At 30.8% G+C, this 18,391-nt stretch overlaps 1 protein-coding gene across 1 annotated transcript in view; it reads left to right on the forward strand.

Annotated features, from left to right (window-relative positions):
* The window catches only part of LOC142319027 (putative fatty acyl-CoA reductase CG5065), a 49,779-nt gene that overhangs the window by 22,036 nt on the left and 9,352 nt on the right, over positions 1 to 18,391 (forward strand). The window contains exons 4-8 of the mRNA XM_075355842.1: positions 79 to 219; positions 5,300 to 5,451; positions 8,281 to 8,390; positions 10,016 to 10,214; positions 13,475 to 13,717. Coding sequence (XP_075211957.1) covers positions 79 to 219; positions 5,300 to 5,451; positions 8,281 to 8,390; positions 10,016 to 10,214; positions 13,475 to 13,717 — 845 coding nt within the window. The remainder of the gene's footprint in view (positions 1 to 78; positions 220 to 5,299; positions 5,452 to 8,280; positions 8,391 to 10,015; positions 10,215 to 13,474; positions 13,718 to 18,391) is intronic.

The raw sequence follows: 18,391 nt of genomic DNA on the forward strand, positions 1-18,391 counted from the left end.
ACATTTTGTTTTAACATACAATGCCATTGATTAGGTATGTTTTTATTTTATATATGTGTTTTTTCCTTTTTTTAATAGATTCTTGAAGAAGAAGTAGAGTTAGTATTTCATTCAGCTGCCTCAGTAAGGTTTAATGACCCCTTGACGTTTGCTGTATTTCTTAACACCAGAGGGACATGGGAGATGATAAAGTTAGCTAAAAATATAAAAAATCTTTTGGTAAATAAAAATATTTAATATATTTAAATATTTAAAAAACTGATGCAAACTTAACAATTCAATATGTCACTAAATAACTAAGTTTAAGGGACTTAATGCATTATTAAGTCACTAAAAAAGCGACAAAATGTATAAAAATAATTTACACAGAGGTTCAAAACTGCAACTATGTTACCTTATACCGAGTTCTAAGCAGAGATAAAGTCAATTTTTAAAGGAGTGCTATATTAGAAAAATACTTCTATAAAAATATTTTATGTAGAATTAACCTCCTTTATCAAAAGTTTTTTGAAACATTGTTTTTCAACTTTTTGTTGAATCATCATTTTTCAATCTTCTATTTCTCCTTACTTCTTTGCTCATTAATTATAAGCATCTAAATATTGTTCCAGTACTTCAGATTTCATTAATGAAACTAATTTATTAATGTTTAAATTTTGATATATGAGTAAACTAGTGATGCAAACACTTATCTATAATTTTCAACTACTTTTGTTTCCTGTGCAAATTTTGTACAGTTTTTTCTTAATCATAAATTTTAGACTAAAATAATGACAAAATAATTTTTGATTATATATTTAGTATAATATATGAATGACAGTTGCTGTTTTTATTTACCTGAATTAAACTTTAATTAAGCAATAATATTTTTAAATAAAAAAATTTAGCTGTCATTTTTATCATATAATACTTACTCTGTGACAGATATGATCCAGTTGTGCCTATTAATTTACTAATATTTTTACTCAGACCATAGTTACATATCATTGTCATAAGTTCTTTGTAATGTAAAATTCAATAAAACTATTCGTTCATTAGAACAAATCCACACTTGTTTTAGTATTCTTGGACAGTTTATAAATTTGTCAATTATTTATTCCACAAAATAAATGTAATCATAGTATAAAATCTCTCATGTAATGTGTAGAATAAAAAACAAGCAAAAGAGTAAAATTGTAATTTAAAAAACACTGACATGAAGCTTACTACTATAAAGCAACAGAAATACTATTATCTAACTGTTGAACCATTGAAGTGAGATTGTGTTTTAACTCGACCTTATTCCATAGTGCAGTTAATCTAAATGTTTCTGATGTTCATGAAATTTTGCAGTTAAGTTCCTTGCTAACAGGCAGAAAGACAAATGTGTGAATATTTCATAATCTTCAAACTTCAATTTTCAAACCTACCCCCATTCTAAAAAATTTAACAATCTAGAAACTGTTAATTGAATCCCATCTACTTGTATAGTAATGGTTAGCCAAAAAATAAAAAAATGATTATTATTTTTTACAGAAAATAATTAACCAACATTAAAAGTGAACTGTTTATTAGGGCTACTCATTTTTTATTACATATGAAATTTAATTGAAATTAAAATAAAAAAACATAAATATAACATAAAAAAGACTCATGAAACCAAAATCTATAATTTAATAAAAACTAAAAATAAAAATACAAGTAATTATGATGCAGAATTCTTTAATCAGAAACAATATGTTAATAATAATAATAATTTTGGTTTTTAAGATGGAGGTGGAAATGAATTTATGCATGGAGTGCTGGGATCCCACTACTGGTGGTCTTATCAAATCGCCATCACTAGACTACTGGCTAAAACCACCCTTCTTTCTACCTGGACTCAGCCTGGAACAATTTTACACATTACTTCAGACAGAGTCCTGCTATCCTAGCATAAGAAGGTTGCTATTTACTTTTCACCTGATTCAGGACTATCCAGATCATTCTCCTTGGCCCTGAGAATGCTGACAACTCTCCCAGCTGTTCAGGTCAAGGAGCATCATCGCAACCACGTTGTAGGGGCTCAGTGCTCTTAGATACGGTTCTAGTGTCCCTCGATCTCTCGCCCACCGAGCACATTTGAAAAAGTATGCTCAGCGTCGTCCCTTATACCGAGGTAATAGAGGAAGTCGGAGGACGGTTTCCCTGCAGCATGGAGATAAGCACGGAAGTACTCGTAACCCGTTAAAAAATGGGTCACGCAGTACTCCACCTCTCCATGCCACCGCTCTGTCCACGATCTTACCAAAGAGATAAACCTTGCGGTCCACTGCCCTTTGGTCTCGCACTCCCTGGTCTCTTGCCAGGTGAGGAACGTGCGAGTCCATTCCTCCCCTGCGATTATCTCCCGGTCTTCGCCTGCCCGTCGCCTCCTGTAGGCTCACTGGTGCTCCCTTGCCAAAAAAACAGGCATAATGTCGGCGACCACCAGAACGGCAGGCTCGGAAACCGTCCGATACGCGGAAGCGACTCGGAAGACAGCAGTGCATTGCACTTGGGCAAACCGCTTCCGAGTCTTCTTAAATTTCTGGGATCACACTTCCGCTCCATATAACAGGACGGAATACAGGACGCGGTTAGCGCAACATCGTCAGTATACCCAGCCAAGCTCGACTCTTCCGGCATTCCCAGTCTCAGCAAACCGTTATAGACAGAGTTCTAAAAGTCGGGACCTAGATCGTCATAGATGAAACCGCGGTTCCTCAGGTATGCATCTACCATTCTGAGGAGGTATCGAGGCACGTGGATCGAATGCTTCAGAGCTCGAATCATATCGCTCCACCGTGCAGAGTTGAACACGTTTTTCACGTCCAACGTAACGAGAAGGACCACACGGCGTGAAAAAAGATTGCAGTACTCTGGTACTGGTTACTGCACTGTCTCAACAAGCTCTTTAACTCCATCTAGGGTCGATCGACCCTGTCGGAAACCGTAATGGTTGGGCGACAAGCTACCTGTCTGAACAATCGCCGCAACCAGTCTCTCTCTATTAAGAGCTTCTCCAATACCTTCTCAGCTGTGTCAAGCATACACAATGAGCGGTAGGAGGACGACGATTCCGGGTCTCCTTTTCCCTTGAGGATCAGCACAAGACGCTCGGTCTTCCATCTGATGCTGAAGGCTCCAGCCCCCAGAAATGCCTTGAACATGTCTAGAAGCAGACGAGGCTTGCAGCGTCCCACCAGCTTGAGGACCTCGCCCGGTATGCCGGGGAGGTCCTGGAGTTTTTCTGACTTTCAGCGAATGTTGGTCTCCCTCCAGCTCTTCCATAGAGAAGAACGGAGAGTCAGCCAAGTCACCAAAGTTCCGCTCGGCACGAACCAAATGGGTCAAGAACAACGTCTTAACGACGTGCTCCGCTTTAGCCTCATCTAGTGGAGATGGTGACCGCGAGATCCCCAGTCGCTTACTATCTTGTAATGTAACCCAGCCCCCAAGGGTCTTCATTCACGGTCTTCGTCAGTTCTCGCTAAAGAAATAGGATCTGTCATGAATAAGAAACGTACCGGGCAAAAGATATTAGACAAATTAAGTTTGGTTGAAATCTTGGGAAATGTAATAGCAAATCCTTAGAGCTCAATTTGTAAAATATCCTGTGAAACTGGGGTTTCTTATTTTTTTGTTTTCACTACATTAAAATTGAATAAATATTTTCCATATAAAATTCAACTCCTTCAAGAACTGAATTAGGATGATGCTGGACAGAAGGATTGAATTCTGTAAAGAAATGATTCAGTTAATAAATGTCAATCCAATGTTTACAAAAAATATTTGTTTTTCTGATAAATTCACTCTCTTTATATAGTTTTTGTTAATAAACATAACTGGTCGATACTGGAGTGATGTAAATACTCATGTTTTCAATGTTGAAAACACACAGCATCCTGAAAAAGTAAATGCGTGATCCAGTATTTATCAATGGGAATTTGACAGGTGAAAAGTATTTTCAGTTTTGCAGTTGCTGAATGTAGTTATTTACCCACTAATGGTCCATGCCTTACAAAATCAGTCAGATGACAATGGAAACATGTTACTTAATGAAAACATGTTTCACTTTTACCAAGATGGAGCACCTGCTCGTTGTTCACTTCCAGTTTTCCAGTTTAACAATGGTTGAACTGAATGTTTCCTGGGCATTGGATAGGTAGAAAAGAAACAGTTGAGTGGCCAGCAAGATCTGTTGATCATAAACCACTGGACTTTTTTTCGTGGAATCATTTAAAATCAATAACTTATAAAGAAATTCATGCTAACATACAAGAGTTGAAAAATAAAATTGTAAGAACATATAGGGATGTAACTAAAGAAACTTTAATAAAAGTAAGATGTGAATTTCAACAAAGACTTTATTATTGTTTTCAGGAAAATGGGAATCATTTTGAACAAATAATTTAAAAACCAATACTTTTATTTTATTAAGGTAAAAAAAATGGGTTTCATTTATTATTTCTTAAGGACTCTTATTGTTGAAAACCTTCATAACAAAACTAATAACTAATAACCTTCATAACTAGTGATTGATTTAAGCTTTATTTTTTTATTAACAATTATTCATTTACAAATTAGTTTTTATTTAATTATTTAATCTTTAAGTTGGTCTGTTAATAAATTATTCCTACGTTACCAGCAAAGAAGTAGGTACCTTATATTATATACAGTATGTGTGTCAAATCTCACTCAAGCTTAGTACTCTTCATATGGTAGAAGATTTATTTCTTATCACAAAAAATTAGGAGTAAGATAACTTGGTACTTATGTATTAGCCTTTCGACATAACCATAATGATCCCAAAACTTTAAAAATACTTCAATGTTGCAGGACCGTTAACATATTTTACATATATAAATATAAGCATTATTGCTTTTAATTATAGATATAAATTATAAATATAATTTAACCAAACTTAACCTACGCTCGCTAACCTTGACTAATAAGCATGACAGCAAATAAATATAAATGGTTGTATCGGGTGATATTAATAATAACCCAAAAGTTTGCAACTTTTTGGTCGGTGGCTAATACGTAAGTACCAATAACTTTTACTGTGTAGGTCGGCATTTATTGGAAAGTTTAAATGAATAAAAAAATAGAGTTTATATAATAAATTTATAATAAAGTTAAGGCTTATTTACTAACAGTTAAATTCTTAAGAATTATTAACTTGCAAATATATAATTAGCTATATTTTTTGGTAATATTAGCAACTAATTTTATTTTATTACATCTTTAATAAACTATAATAATTTATAACAGAAAATTTATTAAAAACTCATTGCAGTGTTTTCTTTATGTGTCAACAACATATTCTAATTCACATCTTGATGTCCCTATAATTGAAGAAAAAATTTATCCACCAACTCAAAGTTACAAAACATTAATTCACTTATGTGAGACTGAGAACCCAGATCACCTAGCTCTACTCACATCTAAGTAAGTATTAAAATGATACTGTATTATTTCATATTATTGGTATAATTAAAATAAAATAAAATTAAAAAAAAACTTATTCATTATATTTAATTAATTAAATATAATTAATAATTGTTTACTGAAAATATTATGTTTTGGTAAAACTACTTTTGGTGTTGTCACATGATTAGCAAATATTAATATTAATAAATACAGTTTTATTAAGTGAAGGTTGTATCTTAAGTAATATATAGTCTAAAAAATAATTTAAACATAAATGTATCAGTTTTATACATGCATCATGTAGATAAATTTGTTAAGTATTACTTTTTTTTAAGGTAAAATAGATGATTAATCTTAATATTGTAAGAGGGCCAGTATAACGGACCATAGTAATGGATTCCTTCCAATTAAGAAGAAAGTATGAGAAAATAATAATGAAAGGAATTTAGAAGGAACTAAAAGGGATCCTTTTCTCAGGCTGACAGGTCTGGTTAACAATCTGTTTCTTTTAGTACAGACAATGGCACCTCCAACAGCTGTTGTACAACAAGAAGGGTTACCGGACCGGAATAGAAATTTTTGGCAAAATGTAAGAACATGGTAGCAGATGATGAAATTATTACACTTCAACAATTAAGGAATGAGGCGGGTACTGGTTCTGCAGGCCAGGGGATATAAATACTGCCAGTATCAACAGGAATGGAGTAATGAAGCAAATAGTTCTGCAGGGCCATGTTCAGCATAGTCATGATAACAATGAGTATTTCTGCAAGGCCATGTTTGAGGTGATTGTGTGATGGCGTTATCAGTAAGCGTTTGGTAACAACAAGGGAAGAGTACATCACAAGCATTCCAAACTGGACAGTGGTTAAATGCAGGAAGTTATTCAGTGTGTTAAAGGTAGACAGCAATGAAAGTGACAGAATTAAATTCATTAATAATGTGTAGAATAGTTCTATTGTAAACAGCAGAGTAATAAATTGTATTTATTTGAAATTTTAACTTTGTTAGTCACTCAACATCCTGGTCGAGCCATGAACACACGACAATATTTAAAAATCATTGAAATTTTGAGAACTAATCATAATAAATGATTCACTTCAAAATATTGGAACCTTTACTTCCATAGTACCTTTTGGAGCTAATTAGTAGCTTGTTCTTCAGTAGAATACTATTGTTAACAGAACTGATTTAAAAAAAAAAAATATTGGGAAAATCCTTAAATATATAAATGAATAATATATCTTTTATGTATATATTACTTATTACTTATATTACTTATTATAATTATTCTATTATGCAAAGGAGATTTGTTGGCATATGCTGATGAATGGTGAAAACAAAATTGAGTTGGAGGAGGAGATGTACCTATTGAGGAAAATGTAAAAGCAGTGGGTCTGAAGGTAAATAAGCACAAGATAGGTGTACATGGTGGTCACGGGTGGAAGAGGAATTGGAGAGAAAATGATTATGTTTGGTCAGAAACAATACAAAGGGATAAATGAAATTAATTATCTTGGAGTGACCATCAATGATATGAATGGAGGTGAGCAAGAAATAAGGGAGCAATTAAGCAAGGAGAAAAGAGCTATGTATGCATTAAAGGTGGTGTTGAGATCAAAGGTAGTTTCTAGAACCTTTAAATTGAGAATATACTGGAGAGTGTAATGTCTGATTGTTACTTACAGATGTGAAGTGTGAGCATTTACTAAAAAACAGGAAAATAAACTAATAGTATTTGAGAATAGATTGGTAAGAAGAATTTTTGGATCTGTGAAGGATCAGATAACAGGGGAAGTGGATGAGGAGAAATAAGGAGTTGGATGAAATGCAAAATTCTGATGAAATTATTAGAGTGATGAGGATGAATAAGGCAAGATGGGCAGGTTATGCAGAGTGGAGGAGGACAGGATAATTTTAGGGGTGATAAGGTATAAAGAAGAGAAGAAACGAGGAAGAGGAAGACCTACACAGAGATCATGTGATGGAAGGGGCACAAAATATGGTGAGGTGGAGAAGGCTTTAGTCACAGGTCATGGATCTGCAAGATCTATCAATACTAGGCTAATGTAATTATGAGTTTTTTATAATTCAAATTTTGAGTGTTATGTAATCATTCAATTCCACAAAAGAAATTTCTCCAAATTAATTCCAAAAGGCTATATAGAAGAAAATATCCTTGCATGTTAAAAGTAAATCATTCAATATATTATTAATGTTTATGTTGTTTGGTGTTAATCTTGAAGTCCTTCATTTTCATATTAAAGGAGGCGTGGGACAATTTAACACTTTTGAATTTTTTACTTTCCTCTGAAAGCAGAACACATCTTAAAAAAAGAATGATTCAAATAATAAAATGATTCAGTGTTTGCAAATCAAAGGGAGATAAGGGGCCTAGAGTGTTTTGGCAGCAAAAGGGAAGGAAAAGGTAGCTGGAGTTTGTTTGCTTATCAGATTGAAACAATTGGTTCAGGGTTCTGAAGGACCATCCTCACTCATCACTGGAAGCTTTTAATGTATAAATGTATCTAACTGAACTGGAGGAAGCAGCAGCAACAGTAGCAGTAGTAGGAATATAGCTAGAATATAGAAGAAAGTAAAAACAACTAATTATTGCATTGAGTGTCTGTGTCAAGGTGGTGTTTGATTTTGCACGTTATAATAAGTAAAATACCAGATACTCTACCTGTATTAGAAATAAATGTCTTTTTCTGTGAAGTAAACATAATTTATTCAGTTTTACTGATAAGTTTATATTACAATAAATGTGCATATTGGTCGTCTAACTTACATAAAATTAGTTTAATAATACCACTGCAAATTTTCATAAGCACAATTTTGTTTCAGAATTCTTGGAAAACATCCAAATACTTATACATTCACAAAAAGTTTAGCAGAGCAAATTATTTTGGACAATTGCAAGGAACTTCCAGTTGTCATTGTTCGTCCATCTGTTGGTCAGTCAAAAAAAAATGTAATATATATAAAATATTTGGTGTCAGTTAAACAAAGTATGAGAAATGGATTAATTAAGATTAGATAAACATGAAAATGAATTTTGATTTCTACTTATCTAATTTGCGAGGTTTTTAATTTTCTAAATTTTTATTGATATTTTATTGATTTTATTTTTTTGTAGTTTTTTAATCTATCTTTTTAAATTAATATTTTATTAATAATGTTTTATTGAGTGGTTTCTATTTTATCTCCATTGCCCCAGATTTTTTAAGTATCTGCAATTTTTTATTTAACATCTATTGACTGGAATTTAACATTTTAACAATGATTTAATGTGTAATTGATTGTAATGCCCGTGTTTCTATTCACACTATTTTTATTTCTACTAGAAATTTATATGATTTTTATGATAATTTTGTACTTTTTTAAGATCTTTTTCATTTCTTTTTGCTTAAGTTTTTGATCAATTGCCACTCTTGTGTCTGATATTCTACTCAGACATTAATAACTGTTTCTAACAACTCCACAAATTGAGAAAAAGAAAAAAAAACATGAATTATGTGGTTATTTCTATTTACCCACTTTGTGGGATGAATATATGTAAAATGAGCATTAAAAGACAATAAAAATCTATGGAATTATATTTTTTAAATTACAGGTATATCAAAAAGTGCAAGACACTTATTAAAAACAAATTTCAATGTTATATCTCAAAAACTATTGGTGTTTTACAACTTGAAATGTTCAAAACTGTTTCCATTCATCCCGTTCTACATATTCATCCAATGAAATATATCACTGGTAATATGAGTTGCATATACCAGTTACAAAGTTTTTTTTAATATTATAATTATTTTATTAATTACAGTTTATAATTTTAGAAATAAAATTAAATTCTTGAATTTATTAAATATATAAAATTTTGAAAATGCATCATTTAAAGATCTACTTTCAATATTTATTTTTTATCCAACTTCTTTTATGAAAATGACCTCATTACAAAAATTATCATTTTCTGGTCATCCTGATCATGATTTCTTTTAAAGCTTCATTTTCATCTAAAAATTGAAATATCTAGTAAATTTCTGTCTAAACCATCCTAAGATTTTATCAGAAACATTGGTAAAACAGTCATTCAGGTGCCTAGTTATATTAGAGTTTTAAGTAAATATAGACAATCCCATTATACATAAAAATAGCCAGCCAGTCTTGTTCTGCCAATATCTTACTTGCTTTCCATATTCTTGGAACATGGACATGGGAATAATATTAGTCTGTCTCATCTAATATTTATAAAATATGGTTTGAAAAACCTTAATTACACTTGACACCAAAAAATTATGTTATGTAATATGTTTATAAAGAACATATGATGTACTCTCTAGTTCTCTTGTTATTCAAAATTACTGCTTCACAACATACTGTAAATTTAATTACAGTTCGGCAGTTAGTCCTGGTCCAGTTTCTGGGCCACTGGCCATTACACAGTGACTTTGATGAACTTCAACACTGAAGAATATTAACACCAGTGTTCATATCCATTATACTCAGTAATGTTTATAGCTGTATTATTTTTTATTATACATTAATTAATAGTGCTTGAAAATCAAATTTTTGATTTCAGTTATAAATTCCATTCATGAGCCTATGTCTGGCTGGGTAGATAACCTTAATGGACTTTTAAGTATCATCGCTGGGATATCCAAAGGAGTACTTAGAGTTTTTTTAGCTAAAGAATCATGCTCATTAGATTATGTTGCTGTAGATTATGTGATCAATAGTCTTATTGCAGCAGCATGGCATAAATCAATTTTAAAGGAGAAGTAAGTAATAGTGTGATACTTTTCTTTTTGTTTTACTCTATTTTAATGATAGTATTAATTATATTGAACTCTGGTAAAGGTGGCATCAAACATGAAACTGACTGGAATATGAGACTGTGCTTTGTTTTATTTTGTCTTTAACACATATATTATACTGAATATAAAGTCAAAAAATGTTTTAAAGTCATTTGTAAATCTACTTTTTATATTTAGGGCATGTTAATGTAAGTTTTCCAATCAATTTTTTATACAAAAAACACTTCAAATATCAGAGTGATTTTGCATTATCTTACAAAGATGTACTAAGCAATGTTAATGGCACACAAATAAAAATTATCATTGAATTGTCTGAATAGACTGAGCAGTTTTAGGCTGTAGTAGACTATGTGATGTTTTTGTTTCAAATATCATCTTCCACTTAAGTTATTTGGAAGTAACATGAGGAATTACCAGAGGAACTTCCTTTGTGAAATAAATAAAGAATAGTTGAAATTTGTGAATTTAGTAAAAAGTAAAACTTCATGTGCATAAAAAAATACATACTTATACTCATTGTCGAATTGAGAAGTGTCCCTATCTTTTTTTTTTTTTTTTGTTAAATAAATTACTAAAAAATGGCATGTGCTGGTACAACCAATAAGGGTAGGTAATAATTTTTCTGATTTATAAAACTGATTTACTGATGTGAAAAAAAATATTTAAAAACCTTTTGATTCATGAATATGAAGTTGTATAACTAGAATTAAGATGATAATTAAAAATTAACTTCATATTATAAAAAAATAATTATGAATTATTTTCTAAAATGTTGTTAGACTATGAATTAAATTTATTGTGACTAACATCTGTCCATCAGTACTGCCTACTTCAGTTATCACTGTGGTAGATACTATCTCTATACCACCTCTATACAAAATAATATAGTAAATACTGAAGATTATTTAAAACAAACTATAAAATTGTATGAAACTGTCTTCTAGAAGACATTGTAGAGGCTAATTATGAAGATCATTCTTACCTCTCAGTAACCAGTAGTACAGTAGTAATGATGACTACCAAAAAACAGGTTACTAAACTTCTTTACCATGTAGTTTAGCAATATGTTGTTTTTTTTCTAATTTGTTGTATTTAAGTGTGTGGAAATCTTGGTTTTACACTGTGATAAGGTAACATGTTCCCACATGAACAAGTTTATAACATGTAACATGTTATTGCATACACAGTATGTTTATATGTTAATTTGCATGCTGTTGATCAATGTTACATACTTTCTATTTCTAGGTTTGTCATTGGTTTTGTACTGTTCTTTAAATAAAATATTATCTATAAGTGTGAACTATTGACTATACTAGATGATTTTTTTTTAATGTTTTTAAATAAATGGATCTTTTTATTCTGATTGGTATATAATTTTATGTTATACAGATTACATCAGAAAAAGAAAGATATGCTCTAAGGATATAAAAAGGAACCTCAGCAATTCCTGGGTGAATCAAGGGAAATCATAATAAAAGTTTGATCAAATAGCATCACAGAATTCACAGTTAATCATAACATAAAAAATAAATTTATTTAAGTCCACATTAATTACTTAAAATATAAACACAATTAAAGTAAATGCATTAAGATGCTAAATATGAAAAATAATTTAAAAATAATTCATAGTTCAGAAGGAATTAATGAAAATTACTTGAACACATATTTATGTACATGCTGTTTGGAGATGCATAAAATGTACGGTTTTTAACATTTTTTAATAAGTATTATTTCAAATTCATCAACAGAGTAATATTGTTTCTGTAAAAATATTTTACTTCAAATATATTGGTGGGGAGATCTTTTAATCAGTAATTTATTAAAAATGGCAACAAAAGCAAAATAAGACCCTTTCTCTTAAGCTGATTTATCATATTGAGTTATTCAAAAAAAGGTTCTGTTGTCTGGTTTGATAGAAATAGATATTATATTTGAATTACAAGAATAAGTGACAATTTTGTTTTCAATTATTGCTCATTCATAAAAACAAGATTAGGTTAAAATTTTAATTTTCTAAATATTTGTTTAAATGATTCATACTTATGAACACCAAAAGATGATCTGATAATCCATTTTTACATCTTGAAAACAAATACATGACCTTCTGAGAGAGTCCTATGAGATGCTATAATACTTCAGATGGGAGTATAAATAATTATAACAAGTTTTATGTTTTATTAAGGTCCTTCAAAGCAAAAAAGAACAATTGATTTTATTGTAAACAGAATCAGTTTAATTATTCCAAGAAGACTTGTCACCTAATATAACATTCAGAATTCTGCTTTATGGACAACAGAAATATTATCATTATCACTGATGGTAATTCTCTCCATATGAATAACAATATTATGTCTACCTGAAAACACTGCAACAGTTTAATCCGTATTTAAAGTTAGATGTTTATAATCCATTCAATAAGTAATTTCTTGAACTGTAGAAATAGAATTTTCAAATCCTTTTAAATAATTATTTTCAGATATATATACAGCTATGTCATCTGCAAAAAAGCTAACAATCAGTAGATCAAAATTTTGAGGCAGATTATTAAAACTCAATAACAAAAAGGAGACTTGCTTATGGCACTCCTCATTCTATTAGTTGAAGTGAGGACCTATATTTTGCATATATATTCTTATCAAAAGATGAAATTTTAACATCCTGGTTACAGTTGGTAAGATAAGAATTAACCAATTGTTAGCAGCTTCTCTGATACCATAGCTACTAAGTATTTTAAACTAACTCAAACTTTTTTAATATTTCATTCGTCACAAGGCTATAATTATCTAGAAAGTTAATAATAAAATTGCACATTATGACATTAAATTATTCAAAATTTTAAAAAGAGTTCCCAATAGTTTATGTAGAAAGGTTTCAAAAGAACTAGAAAAAGACCTGTAATTACTATCACTATCAATTTTAAACTAGGGTTATTGAATTGCAAGGCATTCAAATTTAGTTTCTTGTGGATAAATAGAAACTTTCAACTTTAGTAGAAAGGTTCAACCTCATTTGAGAGTTATATGTGCAGTTGTATAAAAAGCAACTAATTATTCAATCATCTTAAAATAGAAAGGAAAAAAATTTACAGAGGAAATAAATTAAATTATATTGTGCTTAAAAAAAAGACAAAAGATGTTTAGTTCACACTTTAGTTTAATTAATTTGGAATAAAAATGACAAATTAAAAAATTATTGATTATTTTTTTAACTTTTTGTGCTTTCAGAACAAATAAAGAACTGACCGTGTTTAACTGTGCATATGGAAATATCAGGAAAGCAACCTTCCATGATGTAAAAATTTATGGTATGTTCGTAGCGAAAAAATATCCACATAAAGATGTTTTATGGTATCCGAGGATTCAACTAATTTCAAGTTCTGCACTGTACACACTTTCATTCTACTTATTTCAACTTTTACCATCTATTATAGTAGACACTTTTCTGTACATAAATGGATCTGATCCCATGTATGTAAAATCATTAATATTTAAAAGTTAAGTACTTATTAGGTAATGTTTTTGAATTAGGTACTTTGAATGGCTAGTTCAGTTTTTAAGATCTCCTTTTGTTATTTAATCTTCAAAGTTAGAATTTTTGATTTGTATTATTTGATCTATTGTTTGATGTAAATATTGTTTTGTTTAATTTTTCAAACCCTTCATTAATCTTATTAATGAAGATTGCTCTTACCAATAATTAAATAAAAAGAGATATTTTTCGCTGGAATAAATGAGGTATACATTTTGATACCTTCCTGTCTTGGGCTCTAATGTATACTCATTGATTGTCTTGCTTGAGACTTCTCTCTTCTTTTTTCCTGTTTATTCTCCGGGAATTACCATTCAGGTATTACTTCAGAAGATGATATGTATGAGTGTAAATGAAGTGTAGTCTTGTACAGTTTTAGTTCGACCATTCCTGAGATGTGTGGTTAATTGAAACTCAACCACCAAAGAACACCAGTATTCATTATCTAGTATTCAAATACATTTAAAAGTAACTTCCTTTATTAGGACTTGAACACTCGAACTCTCGACTTCCAAATCAGCTGATTTGGGAAGACGTGTTCACCACTAGACCAACCCGGTGGGTTGTCTTGCTTGAGACTTCTATACTCCTTTTCAAATTAATGTCAATTTTGGCAGCTAGTGTAGGTAGTTTGTAAATTCATGAAGGCAAATGCCTTGTAAACAGAGATGCCACTATGCCAAATGGCTGTGCAGTTGGTCTCAGCTCTAAAAATGTGCTACACAAGCCAGATCTCATCTTTCTCAATAAAATATGATTACATATAAATAAATACCTGAAGTTGTAATAAAAACTAGGTTACTAGATTTCAGCAGTTTCTCAACTTCATGTTACACTGTAAAATGTTAATTAAAAAGAAAGGCAAAAGTACATTATTTAAAAAATAATGTTTTGCTAATGCGTACTTAAGAAACCTTTTAACTATTCTGATATGCAAATAGATCAGTTTAATATATGTTATCAACTTCAACTGTACTTTGAGCCAATGATAATTGCATTAATGAATGCAAAATTTCTTGTTAATGCTGTACCTTGTTCTTGTTTATGTCACGTAATTTTGTGTTGTTCATGTTTGATTTTTTTGACTAACTTTGGATTATTCTTAAATGTAAACATAAGTATCCTGTAGTTATTATTAATGTAATACATAATACATGGATGTTTAATTTTGTATTTTTTGTTTCCCATTCATTATATTTATAACTGAATATTTTTAATAAGTAATTAATCCAGCTTATGTTACAGTTATGTAGATTCTATGACTGCTATTGTTTAAATACTGCTAATGTAATAATTCCATAGTTTCAAATATTTTCCAGTCAAATATTTTTATGTATATTTGTTGTAGTTCACAAAGCAGGTTTTAGGTGTCACAAGACTTCTGGTCATTGATTTTTGCTGATTATTTGTTATTTATTAACATGTTTGAGAATTAAATTCCCTTCTAGAATAATGTTATAAAATATTCGTAGTGACATCTGTTTCCTAGCATGAAATATATATTCACTAATTTGAGTGGCATATGCATTCAACGTAGGTAGTGCAGGTTAGTTGTCATCTTCATTCAATATTTCCACTTACCAATAATTATTAATGTAAGTATTCGAGCGCTTTTGGAGTCACTCCTCCATCATCAGGGATTATTTGAAGTTATTAATTTAATAATTGTGTATATAATTTTTTATGTATAATTAAACTGAAGTTAAAATTGTTGCATTCATAAGAAATGTAATTTCATGTCCATAAGATGTTTACGACTATCATCTATAATAGTCGTAATGGATGATAATAGTCATAAACATCTTATGGACATGACATTACATTTTTACTAACATATAACTTATTTTATTAATTGACGATCGACTATTACGAACGTAAGAATTTTAACTTCAATTTAATTATACACAAAAAAAGTATTCATGAATATTAAATTAATAACATCAAATAATCTCTGATGATGGAGAAGTGACTCTGGAAGCTCTCGGATACTTACATTAAAAACTGGTGGTAAGTGGAATCAGTGGCATACACAGAATTTTGTTAAGGGGGTCACTATTAAACTTGTTTACGACATTGGTGTTTTCAATTTTGTGTTTTATTTTATTATTATTATCATTATTATTATATCATGTTACGATATATTTATTTTACAATGTTCGAATATAACACATTCATAAATATCCTAATAAAATCTTCTATAACGTATTTTTTTCACAGCCTTAGGATATAATTTTTTAATAACTTTTAACACCTACTTCATTTTGTATAATAAAAATTCTTGTGCCAGTGCCACATGTCATTATTCCACTTACGCTACACAATAATCATATATTTTAGTTAATGGTTATTTGTATACGATAGGTAAGACAATTTACATAACATATAATATCCATGGAAGCAATCAAATATAATGAAATAAATTTAATTAAACACATGTCAATATGGAAATCATCAAGGTAGAAGAATGAATCTGGCACTGATGAATCCACATTCTATGAAGGAATTTGAATAAAGAATTGAAGTTGTCTCAAACGTTCAAACCAGCACTCTACTATAGTGTATTATTGTTTTGAAAAATCATTGTTTAAGAAGATTGCTGGTAGTTAAATTAGTATAGTATTTATAATTTACATAACCCACGGTATATTATGTTACTACATTCGGAAATTTCAGCATTCACAATACAATCTCCAAACAACGTTTCTTTTTCATTAGTTCACTTAACACATCTTCTGCAGTTGGAATGTAGTTTCTATACATGTTGAGGAGTGCTAATCCATTCAAACTTGTATTTCCAGTAGAATTACGCAAATATGTTTTTAGACAGCGTAATGTTGAGAAACATCGTTCATTTGTACATGTGGACACTGGGAGTGCAGCTAGTATTTCTAACAAAATGAATATATTTGGCATTATGTTGGGATTGCACATAGTTAACCCATCTATGGCCACTTTCAGTTTGTCCCCCTTCTCAAGATATGCAATTTTTCTGTGCCATAATTTTAATCCATTATTCAGGTCTTCCTGACAACCGCTTCTTATATCACTGGCATAGAATTCTGTGAGCAAAGTAAAAGCATAAACTTGAGACAGCAAGGGCAGAAGGTCTGGGTTCTTAGATAAAAGGACTGAAAGCCTTTCAATATTTCCTTGTATTTCAAGAAACACAAATCTAGTTGGGATAAAAGTAGAGACATGGAAGTAAAGTTCTGGCTTTACTGATGATAAGTCCAAGTTTACATGATTTTTTGCTCATGCTGCCATGTGAGGGATTTGAATGGAGGACCACAACCTATTGAAGACTTTAGAAGCACAAATGAAAATTTTAGAAAATTTTTCATCAACATTTTTGCGTATACATTTCATTTCACTGTTAATATCTTCTTCAGCAAGGTTTACTGCTTCCACAAGATCAATAGTTGAATTCTGCAGGAATTTACACAATGGAAGACTAAAAGAAAACAGTCTCTGAATACAAAACAGCGATACCACAAATTGACAGTCAGCCAAAGCACATAAAAGTGAATTTGCTTGTGAGGACGAGTCTTTGTCATTCCATTCTGATATGCTTTGAAGGGTGCAATAATAGGGTCATACAATTCCACCACCGCAACCACAGAATTATACCTTTCCAACCAATGTGTTCCGCAAGTTGAATGAGTTTTCACGATGTGAAGTTTTAGTTTTCATTTCACTTATCGCTGATTTTAAAACATGTTGCCTTTTAGGGGTATTAAGAAATTTGTACAGACTCGATATGGTACTCGTACAGTTTCTAATGGCAGTTACTTCACAAGTACTGGCTACAGCTAAATTGAGGCTGTGTGCTCAGGAGTGAACATATAAAGCTGACGGAATTATTTCCTTTACATGTGCCTGGATTCTGTTTACTTTTCCTGACATGGACATAGCTCCATCATACCCTTGACCACAAATCTTATTTGTTTATATTTAATGATTGCAACTTGTCCAATATCGTTGTTGCGATTTCTTTTCCAGTCACATCATATAATGGTACGAATTGTAAAAATTTTCTTTCACAGTGAAATTTTCTCTATTGACATAATGAATACACAATGATAATTGTTCTAAGCTTGATATGTCTGACGTCTCATTGGGGAGAACAGAGAAGCAACTGGAGACATTAAATTCTTTCACGAGATTTCGAACAATCAGGTCGTTGCACACTTCAATTATTTCATTCTGTAATCTAAGCTGGTATACTGCGCATTTCCAAAACTACACGTCAACATATTTTTTAATAAAGTATCAGTCTTACTTCAAAAGCGAAGAAGTACCCTGAAACTGCCATCATTTTCTTCTGGTTCTTGGTCGACCTCGACCTCTATTTGTCCCGAATCCATGTGGCCTCGCAGAGTGATACATTGTTTCCCGCAAAACAAAATACTCCCAATAATAGGAATAAGTTTTTTCCTGTTCTCCAGTTTCTTTTGAGTTGTTGCTGTATCTGTTAGCACATCTATAGACTTTTTCTTCCCAAATGAAATTTCAGTCAAAGTACCGGCTACCTCCAAACTTTCTTCGTGATAAAGATACTTCTCATGCTCTGAAAATCGCTTGACGGCATCCTTCCAGTTGTCAAACTACAAAGT

This window comes from Lycorma delicatula, chromosome 2 (genome assembly GCF_047948215.1).
Source record: "Lycorma delicatula isolate Av1 chromosome 2, ASM4794821v1, whole genome shotgun sequence".
NCBI classification, from domain to species: domain Eukaryota; kingdom Metazoa; phylum Arthropoda; class Insecta; order Hemiptera; family Fulgoridae; genus Lycorma; species Lycorma delicatula.